Source organism: Enhydra lutris, unplaced genomic scaffold (genome assembly GCF_002288905.1).
Source record: "Enhydra lutris kenyoni isolate GAN:26980312 unplaced genomic scaffold, ASM228890v2 scaffoldscaffold22, whole genome shotgun sequence".
Classification (NCBI taxonomy): Eukaryota; Metazoa; Chordata; class Mammalia; order Carnivora; family Mustelidae; genus Enhydra; species Enhydra lutris.
Window position 1 is genome coordinate 16,049,585 of NW_019154106.1, and position 15,627 is coordinate 16,065,211.

General features: G+C 43.7%; 1 protein-coding gene across 1 annotated transcript; it reads left to right on the forward strand.

Annotated features, from left to right (window-relative positions):
* Positions 1-706: 706 nt before the first annotated feature.
* Positions 707-7,502, forward strand: LOC111149638 (nuclear pore complex protein Nup160-like). Its single transcript, XM_022506827.1, has 3 exons — positions 707-860; positions 1,130-1,241; positions 7,148-7,502. Exons 1-3 carry the CDS (start codon positions 707-709, stop codon positions 7,500-7,502), a joined length of 621 nt encoding a protein of 206 aa, XP_022362535.1.
* The last annotated feature ends 8,125 nt before the right edge of the window (positions 7,503-15,627 follow it).

Genomic DNA, 15,627 nt, shown 5'->3' on the forward strand with positions numbered 1-15,627 from the left:
CCTCTTCCCATGAAAATCAGCATTTTTCCCAGTACTGAGCATCTACGGTGCCCTAGATACCGGTAAAGGCACAATATCTTACAAACATCCAGATCAGGGACGGGATGAAATTCCTTTCAGCATTTAGATAACCACAGCGTGTTGCATCAACGTTTTACTGAACGCACTGCGTATCAGAACTCCAGAATGCACGAATTCAGTCTCTCTAAAAGATTCCAACACAAAAGATCTCCTCTCCCCAGTACTCGCCCTCTCCCCATCCCACGTGTCGCTGAAGGCCAAAAAGGAGACCAGTCAACGTACAGACCGCCACCCCGACGCAGAGAATGGTGACCGCGAACTCGGAACCCGGTAGAGGGCGCTCGGCCACCGGGACTCTCCGGACCTCGCCCCTCCGGGGAAGCTCAACCCCGCCGCCCGCGCCCGGGTTTTCAAAATGGAAACAAACCTGGCCCCGCCCCCAGCCCGGAGGACGCCGGGAAAAGGGTACCGCCCCCTGAGGGGATGTCCCAGCTGGCCAGGCTAAAGTTCCCGCAAGCAGAGTCGGTTCCCCTTGCCCCTTTGTCTTCTGGCTTCCTCCCTGTCCACTCTCGTTCTCCAACCAACTGACTGGAAGCCTCGCAACGAAGAGTCAATTGTACCCCTCCTTCCCCGCAGGCTTCCTCACCAGTCCACAACTCCATCCGCCCCGCCCCCGGAAGTGACGATGGCCGCCCGGCCTAGCTCGCGTCCCGTCGGGCCTTGCGGCGGCGGCGGGAAGATGGCGGCGGCGGGAGCCCTGGAACGGAGCTTCGTGGAGCTCAGCGGTGCTGAGCGCGAGAGGCCGAGACACTTTCGGGAATTCACAGTTTCCGGCATCGGTACGACAGCAGCCAAGGAAGACGCGATCCGATCCTTCCCCTCGGGCTCCTCTCATGGGTCCTTAAATCTCTGACCCCGGGTTCATACTCCTTTAGTCCACATGCCTGTAGCCTTGAGATCATAGCTTCCGTAGTGTCCTACTTCGTCCTGCTTTCTTCCCTTTCTCTTCATGTGGATTGTCAGTTGTCACCCTCTGCTTTCTCAGCGCCCTCAGTCTCTGTCATCCCGAGAGAACCAGGTATGCAGGCTGACCACTCTCCTTTTGCAGGGACTGCAAATGCCTTGGCTGGAGCCGTGAAATACGGTGAGAGCGCGGGAGGCTTCTACTATATGGAAAGTGGCAAGTTGTTCTCCGTCACCAGAAACAGGTTCATTCATTGGTAAGTGCTGTGTTCGCCGAACCCCCCTGGGAGGTCGGATTGTTTGGCTTGAATTTTCGCGGCTCTTGGCCAGATTGTCCTTCTCTAAGGCAGTAATGGACAGTCAGGAAAAAAGAAACACTGTTTTCTCTTGATTTCTGAATCGGGAGAAAATTAAGGAGACACAAAGTTCTAGGAGAGGTGCCCTTCCAGGTAGCACTAAAAACAGAGGAAATGAAGCTTATGGGATAAAGCCCCCAAGACGAGTTTTAAACTTGAACTCAATGTGTTCTCATTGTGTTTTACAGCTTCTTCCATTCTTGGAATACATTTGAGCTTCTTCATGTCAGGCACTCTGCCGAGTTTACTAGAGATGAAGTGGTGAACAAAAACAACCACTCTTTCCATCATGGAAGATGTTGTAGCTGTCTGACAATAGATATGGAGCCATCTTTCATGGGTCAATTTTATGAAGGAAAAAAATCACGAAAGGGACCACAACATAGGTGTATAAACATAAAGTTTTCATACTTGGCTCAGAGGAAAAGTATAGGGGCTGTGAGAGGTTTATGAGAGGACCAGTGTTATTGGTGGGACAGGGAAGGTCTTCACTGATATCACATTTAATCCGAGATCTGTAGGATGAAAAGTTGCTGAGGCAGGTGGTTGGAGAGAGAGCGGTCTGCATATAGGATCACTATATGCAAAATCTGTGAGATAGAAAGACCTGGGCAGGGGCGCCTGGGTGGCTCAGTGGGTTAAGCCGCTGCCTTCGGCTCAGGTCATGATCTCAGAGTCCTGGGATCGAGTCCCACATCGGGCTCTCTGCTCCGCAGGGAGCCTGCTTCTTCCTCTCTCTCTGCCTGCCTTTCTGCCTACTTGTGATCTCTGTCAAATAAATAAATAAAATCTTTAAAAAAAAAAAAAAGAAGAAGAAGAAGAAAGACCTGGGCAGATTTGAGGAACTGACTGGAAGTCTGTGTGGTTTAAGTGCAGTGGGTGAAATGGAAAGTGATGTGAGAGATGCTGAGCCTGGGGGATGGCAGGGGTGGTAAGCAGAACTCAGATCCTTCCTAAGGACTTTGGATTTTTTTTCCCCAAGTACACTGAATAATCATTGAAGGGTCTTAAAGAGTTACTAACTCTTGGGGCGCCTGGGTGGCTGAGTGGGTTAAAACCTCTGTCTTCGGCTCAGGTCATAATCTCAGGGTCCTAGGATGGAGCCCCACATCAGGGCTCTCTGCTCAGCGGGGAGCCTGCTTCCTTCTCTCTCTCTGCCTGCCTCTCTGCCTACTAGTGATCTCTGTCTGTCAAATAAATAAATAAAATCTTTAAAAAAAAAAAAAAAGAGTTACTAACTCTTTACTAGCATAAACCAAATTTCATGGAAAATGAATTTGGATTAGATAGATATTATACAAAAAAAGATTTTGTTCTTGCTCTTACCGAGTAAGAGATGCTGGTGGTTCAATTGTGGGAGTAGTTAGGAAAGGAGAAATAGATGGATTTAAGATGCATTTAGAAGGTAGCTTTACTAGGGCTTGGTGATAGACTGAACGTGGGGTAAAAGATGGGAAGGGAAATGGAGGGAGCAAAGACAGTTCTCTGGTTTCTGGTATCACTAACAAGATATTGAGTGGTAGGGTTGCATTTCATTAATATACAGAAGACAGAAGATGGATTTTGGAGAGATGTGAATAATTATTTCAGATATATTAAATTTGAAGTATCCATTATAGCAGCCCTTCAGAAATGTCACGTAGGCATTGAAATTTATAGGTCCAAGGCTCAGAAGAGAGACTTAGTTAGACATACAAATCTCATTTAAGAAATACTTTTTAGGGCGCCTGGTTGGCTCAGTTGATTAAACAGCTGCTTTCAGGGGTGCCTGGGTGGTTCAGTGGGTTAAGCCTCTGCCTTCAGCTCAGGTCATGATCTCAGAGTCCTGGGATCGAGCCCCGCCTCGGGCTCTCTGCTCAGCAGGGAGCCTGCTTCCTCCTCTCTCTCTGCCGGCCTCTCTGCCTGCTTGTGATCTCTCTCTGTCAAGTAAATAAATAAAATCTTTAAAAAAAAAAAAAAAAACAAAAAAAAAAAACAGCTGCTTTCAGCTCTGGTTATGATCCTGGAGTCCCAGGATTGAATCCCACATCGGGCTCCCGGCTCCACAGGGAGTCTGCTTCTCCCTCGGACTTTCTCCCCTCTCATGCTCTTTCTCTCTCTCTGTCTCTCAAATAAATAAATCTTAAAAAAAAAAAAAATACTTTTTAGTGCCTAATATGTTCTAGTCAGTGTTTAGGGACTGAGAATACAGTAGGGAACAAAACAAATTCCCTGCCCTCGAGGAGGCAGATAGTCAGTAAACAAGAGGAATCCCCCAAAATAAGTAAGTTTGTGCAGTGATAAGTGGAATAGAAAACAGGGATGGAAGGGAAGGGGGATGCCTGCAGGAGTTGATCTTTTATTTGGGAAAGACCCAGTGATAAATTGGCATTTGAGCAGAGGAAGTAATCTGGGGAATAAGATTTTCAGGTAGAACCTTCCAAGAAAAAGGAACCAAAATGCAAAGAACCTTGAGACAGGAGCTTGTTTGTTATGTTAAAGAATGGCAAGGGGCCAGCGGGAGTCTGCCCCTGAGTGATCAAAGGATAGATTATAATAAAGTAGCCAAGAGTCAAATCAGGGTTTTGTTGGTGATTTTAAGGCTTTGACTTTTACAGAGTTAGATGGCAAGAAGCCATTGAAGAGTTTTAAGTGGAGGAATGACATGATCTAAGTTGTGTTTTTAGCGGATTGCTATGGCTGCTGTGGTGAGAACAGCATATGGCCGGGAAAGTTTGGGAGCAGGGAGACCGATTAGGAGGTTGGTGCCACATTCCAGACAAGAGATGATGGCAGCTTAGACCAGGGAGGTATTAGTAGAGGCAGTGAGAAATATTCTGATTGTGGATATGTTTTAAAGAAGACTTTGTTAGGGGGCACCTGGGTGGCTCAGTTGGTTAAGCATCTGCCTTTGGCTCAGATCATGATCCCAGGGCCCCAGGATCAAGCCCCTCGTTGGGGTCCTGGGATAGAGCTCCAAGTTGGGCTCCCTGCTCAGCAGAGAGCCTGCTTCTCCCCTGCCCCTCACCTGGCTTTCGTGCACATGCATGCTCTCTCTCTCAAACAAATAAATAAAATCTTTAGAAAGAAAAAAGATGAGTTTGATAGAATTACTACCAGATCAGATTAGAGTATACAGGAAGAGAAGAGTCAAGGGTGACCTCAAGATTTTTGCCTTGAGCAACTGGAAGTTACAGAGATGCCAATAATTGAGTTGGAAAAGAGTGCAGGTGACCAGGTGTTTTTCAGGTTTGCGAGTCTAGGCATTCTGTTTTGGACAGTTTTCATTTGAAATCCCTGTTAGATATCCAAATGGAAGTGTTAAAGCAGTAGCCAGTCCATTGGAAAGTTTGGGCTGAAGCTACAGATTTGGGAATTGCTGGCATTAGATGCCATTTAAAGCTGTTACACTGAATGAGATCACCTGCTCTATTGGCATTTGGGGCCAGAAAAGTCTTCGTTGTGGGGGGCTGTCCTATACATTGTAGGATATTGAGCAGCATCCCTGGTCTCTACCCACTTCAGACCAATAGCATCCCCCTCCCAGTTGTGACAAGCAAAAATATCTCCACGTAACTGTTAAATGTCCTTAGGGAGTAGGCTAGAAGAGCCCTCTGTTGAAAACTTGTGAGGATGAGAGAAAGAGGTCTGAGGACTAACCACTGGGGCACTACAATATTTAGGAAGATAAGGAGACTGGGAAGGAATAGCTAGGGAAGTAAAGAGTTGAAGGAAAAAGAGAGTGGTATCCCAGAAACTAACGGAAATATTTCAAGGAGAAGAATGAGAAACTGTTAAATACTGCATGTAAGTCAGAGAAGTGAAAATAGACCTTTGAACGGTGGAGATCATTGGTGACCTTGTGGGAAACTGCTCCTATTGTGGTACAAACACCCGAAGTGGCTGAGCTCTGGAGAGAAGAAGAGGACAGGAATTGTGGGAACAGAACAGGTCTCTTAAGGAGTATTACTATGAGAGAAGCAGAGGAATCAAATGGTAGCAGGAAGACAACGCCAGGGTGTGGGAGAAATATACCAGTGTATTTATTTGCAGTCGAGGGCAATCACTAAAGGAGGGGAATTGAAGAAAGTGGGATATTTGAAAAAGTAAAGATATGGCAGTGGAAGTATGGGAGAGAGTGAGCAGGAGCTAGGCTTCAAGGAATGAAAGAGGTCTATAGGGAACTGCAGTGGGCAAGGGTCACAGGTGGTTTCTAGTTGCACAGACTTGAAAGCTGAGTGGTTTGGGCAGAGAGGGAGGAACAATGACCCAGAATGGCAGTGGGGAGCAAGCAAGACAAATGTGCCTGACCTTGAGGCCCCCCTAAAGGGAGTGTGGTAGAGAAAGCTTACTACCATTAGACACGGCTCCAGGGGCTCAGGCAAGATCCAGGACCCAGCTTTAACCATAAGGCAGGAAGGTGAAGCAGTTGTTCAGATATGAGGTTGAAGATCCAGAAACTTGTGCTGATGACATACCATGAGTTACCAGAAGGGAACCCTAGGAAATCATCAGAATTCACATGGCGGGGCACCTGGGTGGCTCAGTGGGTTAAGCCTCTGCCTTCAGCTCAGGTCATGGTCTCAGGATCCTGGGATCGAGGCCCGCATGGGGCTCTCTGCTCAGCAGGGAGCCTGCTTCCCTGTCTCTCTCTGCCTGCCTCTCTGCCTACTTGTGATCTCTCTCTCTGTCAAATAAATAAATAAAATCTTCAAAAAAAAAAAAGAAAGAAAAATTCACATGGCACATACAACTTTGGGAGTGGATAAGATGTGCTTCAAGAGAATGTGTACAGTGAGCAGGTAAGATAACCCAGGATTAGGGTTTGAGAAATAAAAAGTAGGCACCTGGTCAAAGAAGAGAAGGAGTACCTAGAGATGGGGGAATAAAACCAGAAGAGGATGGTATCATAGAAGTCAAGAAAGACTTTTCAGGACAACATGGTCAAGTGTGTGGGATGCTGCAAAGAAGTCAAGTATAAGAGCAGAACTGAGGAATCCATTGATTGGAATTGGTGTGGCGACCTTGGTGAGAAGAGGGCAGGTTGAAGAGTATGAGGGAGGTGAGGAAATAAACAAGATGCGGCCCTGAAGGGGAAAGGAGAAATTGGAATGGCCAGATGAAGGCAGGAACAGGGTGACGGAAAGAGAGAGGCCAGGGAAGAGTATCTCTGAATGTGGAGAGAAGGCTTTGGAAGAAGGAGAGATGGACGCAGGAGGGATATACTTGGGAAAGTTAGAGATTGCCCTTGAATTACTGGAAGGAGACTTGCTCTTTGGGGGCAGATGCAGGCGGTATGGTAAACGGATGATGAGAAGTTAGGGCTTTCCCAGCATGGTGTTTTCTATGATCCAAGGCTACCATATGGCAGAGATGCGCCTGAAGAAGTCTGCCCTGCATCCCGCCTAGCAGGAGCTAGTCACAAAAGGGGAAATAGTCACATTTATTAAGGTCACTATAGTATGATGCTGTGGTACTAATAGTGGAGGCCACATTCCACTGCAAGTAATGGGGGATGTGGTGTGAATTGTCTTTATAGTGGAGCTCAATTGTGTTGAATATCATTGTTCTAAATTAACGGGTCATCGAGTTTGGAAATGCCTCCATTGAACAGAGAATCATATAATAAGATTTGAATTTTATATTGTGCTGTATTTTATAAATGAACATATTGTGATGGTTTGGATTGTAAAATTGATCTAAATTTGTTTACCCAAATCCTTCAAATTGGGAAAATTCACTTGGAAACTATTCCCCTATATTTCAAAGCAAGAGTCAATTAGAAAGAAAAGCATAAACTTTGTAAACAAATGTTTCTTTTTTAATAGGAAGACCTCTGGAGATACATTGGAGCTGGTGGAAGAGTCACTGGACGTAAATCTGTTGAATAATACAGTTCGCCTCAAATTCCAAAATTGCATCGTCTTACCTGGAGGGGTTCATGTCTCTGAGACTCAGAATCATGTGATAATCTTGATATTAACCAATCAAACAGTGCACAGATTACTTTTACCACACCCTTCCCGGATGTATAGGAGTGTAAGTTGGTTAAGGGTAATATCCCTTACTTCTCAGACTACCTTAGCTATCAGAAATTTAATGTTGGAGCAGTGTCCTTTAGAAATTGAAGGAAAATGGGATTTGTTACCTCTCACCAAGCGTACTTTGATAGTTACTATTTAAAATGATCAGACATATTTTTAAGTTGAAGAAATAATTTTTATCTAAAAAAATCGCTTTCCTTTTAGGATCTGTCATTTTTACTTTAAAGACTTTTGTAGGGGCACCAGGGAGGTTCAGTCGATTAAGCATCTGACTTTGGCTCAGGTCCTGATCTCGGGATCCTGGGATTAAGCCCTGCCTCAGGCTTCTCCCTCACTGGGGAGTCTGAGTCTGCTTCTCTGTTTCCCTCTGCCCCTCCCCCTGCTCCTGCTAGAGCTTACGAGCTCGCTCCTCCCTCTCTCGCGGCTCGCTCTCTCTCTCTCAAATAAATAAAATCTTTAAAAAAAAAAAAAAAAGGTTTTATAGCAATTGAAAGGAACTGAGCAAAATTCAGCTTATTTTGATTTAACAGGTGTTTCTTTTTCATTACTCCACAGGAGTTGGTAATTGAAAGTCAGATGCAGTCCATATTTACTGACATTGGAAAAGTTGATTTCAGGGATCCTTGCAACTCTCAATTAATTCCAGCTGTACCTGGACTCTCCCCTAATTCTACCACCTCAGCAGCCTGGCTTAGCAATGATGGGGAGGCTCTGTTTGCTCTACCATCTGCTTCTGGGGGAATCTTTGTTCTTAAACTACCTCCTTATGACATACCTGGTAAGAATGGGAACCGAACTTGGATTTAACTTTAAACAAGGAATGTTGGCACTAAAACCTTAGAAGTCTATACCCATCATCCATGGCATGAACTGTTTCTCTACTCCCCCTGAAATGATCATTCAGTGTTGCTTGCCTAAGGAGTCTGTAATGCTTTTACTGTTTTTTTCTTTTTCCTGAGAAAGTAAGATTTTATACAGTGGATGAGGAATTGTAAACCTTTTTGGAGTGTGGGAAGACAGATGACTACAAGATAGCCTATTCTAAGGTCTATAGTAGAGAGGTGTTGACTGCTTATCTACCTTCAGGTTAAGGTTCTATAATTAAAATAAATTAATCGATGCAAGGAAGTTCAGCTGCTGATAACCTCCTCCAAGTCACCATTGTCTCTTGCCTGGATTATTGCATTAGCTTCCTAAGTACCTCTCAGAGCTCTCCTTAACCTCTCTACAGAGACTTCTAGGACAGACTGTAACATTTAAAACCTCAGTAGAACCATGTCACTCCATTGCTCAAAGCCCTCCGATGAGGGTTTGTTCTTCAGATGATTCTGAATAAACCCATAGTCCTTACAGTATCTTACAGTGACCCCCTGCTGCTTCTCTAACCTCAGCTTCTTCCCCACCCAATCCCCTTCACTTCTATGCACCAGTCTCCTGCCTTCTTGAAGTTCCTTGAACATACTGGGCACACTCCCACGTCAAGGCTTTTGCCTGAGATAGTCTTTCTCCAGCCACTAACTTGGCTCATTCCCTCAACTCCTCTGGGTCTTTACTCAATGATCCATCAGTGTGAGGCCTTCCCTGACTACCCTTTTCAAAACTGCATGTACACATGCACCACCCCCAACACAGCATTCACTGTACCCTTTCTGTTTTCACCTATTACCATTCTGCTTAATATAGTTTAATGTTTCAGCTTCTGCCCTTCTCCCTGTGGAATATAAATTCCATGAGGACAGGTATTTTTTTATATTTTGTTTACTGTTACATCTTCAGCATCTGGAACTGTGCCTCCCATGCGAAAGGAAACCAGTGATTGTTTTGGAAAGAATGAATGTTCTGAGCACCAATAGGGTTACTATTGGTAAATGGCAGAAATTTTCCCTAGGAATGTGTTAGTACCATTTTTATTGATCCAAGAATGATTCCAAGTATTTTAAGTGGTATGTATCTGGATAGGCTGCATCCTAAAACTTCTTCGTATAGAAATGTAGAAACCTGTCACCGGTTATAAGGACCTTATTCATGGCTGCATCCTTGTTGTTGGGTTTCTCTGAGTCTGATCCAGAGGTGCCTTGGATCTCATTGGTCTGTTCTCAATCTCATAGGGACGGTGTCAGTTGTGGAGCTGAAACAAAGTTCAGTAATGCAACGACTGCTTATAGGCTGGATGCCAACAGCCATCAGGTAAGTGGTGTCTAGTGGGTAAATCAGAGGGCCCAAGAATGTAATTCTTGCACTGGTCAGCACCTATTAGTAATTCCAGTCTTACTCTAAAGCAGATAAGCATTATACTGAAAAGGAGAAGAGTCTGTAAAACATCACATTCTATCAGAGGAGAGCCATATCTTGGACACCTTGATTGCAGAACATGATTTTCTGTAAATATTCTCACAATATTCCATTCAGTGCTCTTCCCTGACTTACCAAATCTGATTTTATAGAATACTAGAAGTGGGAAATTTTTGATGATTAGAACTCTATTCCTGTCTTATGTAGAGCCTTAAAATGTATCATAGTGATTGATTGTAAATCACTGGAAAATACAATTATCTTATACCAGTATATAAATTCTTGGCTCCTTCTTTTAAGAGGGTACATTTATAGCTTTGTTTTATCTTTTTAATTACAAATTCTAATCCAGTATTTATAACACTGAAACCCCAAAATTGGGCCTTATGTTTTTAGAGGTGACCAGGGGCTTTCCGATCGTCCCTTCGCTCTTGCTGTTCATTGCGTTGAGCACGATGCCTTCATCTTTGCTCTGTGCCAGGATCATAAACTACGAATGTGGTCTTACAAGGTAAGTGCTACATTTATAGTTACTATAAATTAAAATAGGACTGTGAATTGTAAGAAAATTGAAAGCAATTTTGCTGTTTCTCTCAAAGATCATTAAGATCACTTAGTTTGGAAATCACAGGCCATTTCTAGACTGAGTTCCATTTAGCTTTATTTTTCACACATTTCTATGTATATATATAGCTCTCTCTCTTTTAAATTATGAATCCTAGGGGCGCCTGGGTGGCTCAGTGGGTTAAAGCCTCTGCCTTCGGCTCAGGTCATGATCCCAGAGTCCTGGGATCGAGCCCCGCATCGGGCTCTCTGCTCTGCGGGGAGCCTGCTTCCCCCTCTCTCTCTGCCTGCCTCTCTACCTACTTGTGATCTCTGTCTGTCAAATAAATAAATAAAATCTTTAAAAAATAATAATAAAAATAAATAATAATAATAATAAATTATGAATCCTACAGAATTAAAATAGTGCAGAGAATGCTCTTCACTTAAGAGGAAAAAATGTTTTTAAAAAAGGATCATGGGGCACCTGGGTGGCTCAGTGGGTCAAAGCCTCTGCCTTCCGCTCAGGTCATGGTCTCAGAGTCCTGGGATCGAGCCCCATATCGGGCTCTCTGCTCGCTGGGGAGCCTGCTTCCCTCTCTCTCTCTCTGCCTGCCTCTCTGCCTGCTTGTGATCTCCGTCTGTCAAATAAATAAAATCTTTAAAAAAAATAAAAATAAAAAAGGATTAAATGTGTGGTTTTTTTTTTAAGATTTTATTTATTTATTTGACAGACAGATCACAAGTAGGCAGAGAGGCAGGCAGAGAGAGAGAGAGAGAAGCAGGCTCCCCGCTGAGCAGAGAGCTGTATGTGGGGCTCGATCCCAGGACCCTGGGATCACGACCGGCACTGAAGGCAGAGGCCTTACCCCACTGAGCCACCCAGGCGCCCCCTCAAATGTGTTTTTTAAATACAGGTTGATAAGATAGTTTTGTTTATTGTTTTTTTTTAAATGTGAAGTGAAAGTTTATTAAGTGAAGGTGAGAACAAAAAGGTAAGAAAAAGAAGCTCTCTAGAGAGAGAGGGGTCCCGAATGGTTTGCCCAATAAAGTAGTTTTTAAGATTCATAAAACAGTTGATGGCTTTATTTATCAGACTGAATAGATATTTTCATCTCAGTCTTTAAAAAAAACAAAACGAAACAAAACAAAAAACCTGTTGTGTCCTTCAGCAGATAAAAGAGAAAGAGTGGTAGATGTAATGGATGTACCTCCTTTTGAAAGGGAAGGAGTTTGTTTTTCTAGCTTGGATTTTCTTTGACATGTACTTGTTGATTCATCTTGGGCAGGACCAGATGTGCCTGATGGCAGCTGACATGCTGGAGTATGTTCCCACATTTAAAGACCTTCGGCTCGCTGCTGGGACTGGACATAAACTACGACTTGCTTACTCTCCTTCCATGGGACTCTACATAGGGGTGTACATGCATGCACCCAAACAAGGACAGGTAGGAAACAAATGAGACCTCCGTCAAGCTATGCAGTAGGTACCGATATGGGGAGGGAGCTATAGATTCATTGAGTCTGTTTAAGCTCTTCATACCAGTGTAGGTGTTTCAAGTGGTGTTTCCATGGAGATGATGGGTTTTGTGCTAATATGTGAATTTAAAGATCTTGAAGAAGTTAGGATTAAAGGGAATAGAAAGTTTAAAGACATGTAAAAGAAAAAGTTAACCAAAGCTGAACAAGAAAGAGCCAATTTGGATGTCTGGGTGGAAAAATGGAGTTATGAAAGGGAGGTAGGTGTTACTAAGTGGTTGGAGGGAAGTAAATTTTTAGAAATAATTTTGCTTATCTTCCAGACACTAGTTGTTGTATAAAAATGAGGTATTTAGGGCATAATACATCTGTGTAATCATAGAGTAAACAGCCATTTGTCAGATACTCTGTTTGGTATGATGCCAGGCCCCTTAAGTACATTAATAGCAAATGCTTGGATTGTGCTTACTCTGGGCTCACATACTTTACACATATTATCCATTTAATCCTGATAACATTCCGGTGAGGTAGGGTTTTTCCTCACTGTGCTGGGGGCACCCATCTGGGTGCCCCTTTCACTTCTCTTGGGCTCTCATGCCCAACTACAGGTTGCTCCTCCATCTGGATGCCTTCTTTATCTGGTCTGATTCTCTGCCACCCCCATTCAGTGGACACCCTCCTCCCCTCCTTGGGCTCTAATCACCAACATAGACTGCTACTCTGTGTGGATACCCTCACCATACATCCCACCCTTCTACCTATGTGTGGAAGCCCTCACCTTGCTTATGCACCTAGACTCTAAGCCAAATGTGGATACTCTTTTTACCGCCTTTGGCTCTTTTTTTAAAGATTTATTTATTTATGATTTGAGAGAAGTTGGAGGGGGCTGTCAAGGGAGAGAAAGAATCCCAAACAGACTCCCTGCTGAGTGCAGAGCCCAATGCAGGGCTCGATCTCACAACCCTGAGATCATGACCTGAGCTGAAACCAAGAGTCAGACATTCAATCAGCTAATCCACCCAGGTGCCCCTTTATCCCTTGGGCTCTTGATTCATCCCATGACCCTATCCTTGGTCTCAGTTTCCTGGAGTAGCCCACAGAACTCCGGGAAATACTAACTAACATTTGCCAGTTTACTGTATGATGAAGGATACAGATGAACAACTAGAGGATGAGTCCAGAAGGGTCCTGAGTTCAGGGGCCTCTGTCCCTGTCATGTTGGGGCGTGCCACCCTCCTGGCACATGGCTGTGTTCACGGCCATTAAGTCTAGAAGCTTTCCCTATATTGTACTTCAGGAATTTTTATGGAAGCATCATGACATAGACATGACCCATTATTAACTTGATCTCTAGCCTCTCTGCCCTCCCCAGAAAATGGGCTTGGGGCTGAATGTTCCAGACTTTAATCATGGCTTGGTTTCCCTGGTGACCAGCCCTTATCCTGAAGCTATCCAGGAGTCTCCTCATTAGGAAAAAGGTGTTTCCTTGGGGTGCCTGGGTGGCTCAGTGGGTTAAAGCCTCTGCCTTTGGCTTGGGTCATGATCCCAGGCTCCTGGGATCGAGCCCCAAATTGGGCTCTCTGTTCGGCGGAGAGCCTGCTTCCTCCTCTCTCTCTCTCTAGGCCTACTTGTGATCTCTGTCAAATAAATAAATAAAATCTTTAAAAAAAAGAAAAAGAAAAAAGGTGTTTCCAGAGCGCCTGGCTGGATCATTCAGTAGAACATGTGACTCTTGATCTCTGGGTGAGATGGAGCCCCATATTGGGTGAGGAGCCTACTTTAAAAAAAAAAAAAAAAAAAGCATCACCCAGGAAATTTGAAGGGATTTGGGGGCTCTGTATAAGATGCTCCTATCATTTCCATCACTTAGGAAAATACAAGCTTTTTTTTTTTTAAGATTTTATTTATTTATTTGACAGACACACAGCCAAAGAGGGAACATGAGCAGAGGGAGTGGGAGAGGGAGAAGCAGGTTCCAACCTGAGTAGGGAGCCTGATGCGGGGCTCAGTCCCAGGACCCTGGGATCATGACCTGAGCCGAAGACAAACACTTAACAACTGAGCCACCCAGGCACCCCAACTACAGGCTTTTTAGCTCAGAATCAGAAACTGGGACAAAGACCAATATATGTCTTATTTGACAGATTCTGAAAGAGATAATGTTGGTTCTATGGATTATATTGGACAGTATTGCCATCCTAGCAATATTAAGTCTTTTGGTCCATAAGCAGGGGATGCTTTTCTATTTATTTAGATCTTTAATTTCTTTTTACAATGTTCTGTAGTTTTCAGACTATAAGTTTTGTAATTCTTTTGATCTGTGTATTCCTAGGTATTTAATTCCTAGTCTACATGCTAGTGTATTTTATTGCTAGTGTAAATGAAATTATTGAAATGAAATTTTTTTTAAAGATTTTATTTATTCATTTGACAGAGAGAGAGATCACAAGTAGGCAGAGAGGCAGGCAGAGAGAGAGAGGAGGAAGCAGGCTCCCCGCTGAGCAGAGAGCCCGATGCAGGACTCGATCCCAGGACCCCGAGATCATGACCTGAGCCGAAGGCAGAGGCTTTAACCCACTGAGCCACCCAGGCGCCCCTGAAATGAAATTATTATTTTCTCAATTTTATTCTCAGGTTGTACAATGCAAGTTTATAGAAATACAGTTGATTTTTATATATTGATTTTGTATCTTGCAAGCTTTTCTATTTTTTTTTCTGTTCTAATAGTATTACAGTGGAGTCCTTAGAATGTCTTATATACAAGATAATCTGCAAACAGATTATTACTTTATTATTACTCATCTGCAAACAGTTTTATTACTTCCTTTCCATTTGAGTCATTTGAATGCCCTTTTTTTTTTTTCTTAATTGCTGTGGATAGATCCCCCAGTACAATATTCATAGCAGTGGGAAGAGAGCTTATATCTTTGTCTTGTTGCTGTTCTAGGGGAGAAAGATTTCAATGTTTCACCGTCAAGTATGGTGTTAGCTGTGAATTTTTCATAAGTGCCCTTTATCATGTTGAGGAAGTTCCTTTCTACTCCTAGTTTATTGAGTATTTTTATTATGAAAGAGTGTTCAGTTTGGTACCATTGCCTTGATTCATGTTAAAACACCAATAATTTTACTCTCTGTTTAGGCTTTTGCATCATCAGTGCAAAAATAACAACACAGTGAAAAAGGATAATATAATATTATGAAAAGACTTTCAGGGATGCCTGGGTGGCTCAGTCAGTTAAGGGTCTGCCTTCAGCTCAGGCCGTGATCCCAGCGTCCTGGGATTGAATCCCAAGTCGGGTTCCTTGCTCAGTGGGGAGCCTGCTTCTCCCTCTGCCTGCCACTCTCCCTGCTTATGCTCGCTCGCTCGCTCGCTCTCTCTCCCCAACAAGTAAATAAAGAAAAGCTTGAAAAAAGAAAAAAGACTTTCAGCCTCACGTGGGGGCTGGGTGGCTAGCTGGCTCAATGAATAGATGCGTGCGACTCTTGATCTCAGGGGTGGTGAGTTTGAGCCCCACATTGAATGTAGAGATTACTTAGGAAAAAAATTCTAAAGAAGAGGGTTTCAGCTTCACTGATGCCCTGAAAGAGCTGTAGCCTACATTTTGAGCCTACATTTTGAGAAGCACTCCTCTAAAAGATTCAGAATTGAATGTAGGAGTAGTGTTAAACTGAGCAGAACTTCTTTTTTTTTTCTTTTAAGATTTTATTTATTTCTTAGAGAGCATGAGCAGTGGAGATGGCAGAGGGAGAAGGACAAAGAAATTCCCCGCTGAGTGTGGAGCCCCATTTGGGGCTGAATCCCAGGACCCCGAGATCATGACCTGAGCCACAGGCGGCACTCAGCAAAGCTATTATTTCCTTCATTTTAAGCATTGTGGTTCTATTAATGAAACCTAAAATCAAATCAGCTTTTTTGGCAGTTAAGCCTATTCGGGTCACAATGAACTTGT

What these genes read in the sequence shown, in the direction of transcription:
- LOC111149638 (XM_022506827.1), top strand. Translation starts at nt 707, where the DNA reads ATGGCCGCCCGGCCTAGCTCGCGTCCCGTCGGGCCTTGCGGCGGCGGC. An exon ending in ATTCACAGTTTCCGGCATCG is followed by an intron (nt 861 to 1,129) that starts GTACGACAGCAG and finishes CTCCTTTTGCAG; the next exon opens with GGACTGCAAATGCCTTGGCT. An exon ending in AGAAACAGGTTCATTCATTG is followed by an intron (nt 1,242 to 7,147) that starts GTAAGTGCTGTG and finishes CTTTTTTAATAG; the next exon opens with GAAGACCTCTGGAGATACAT.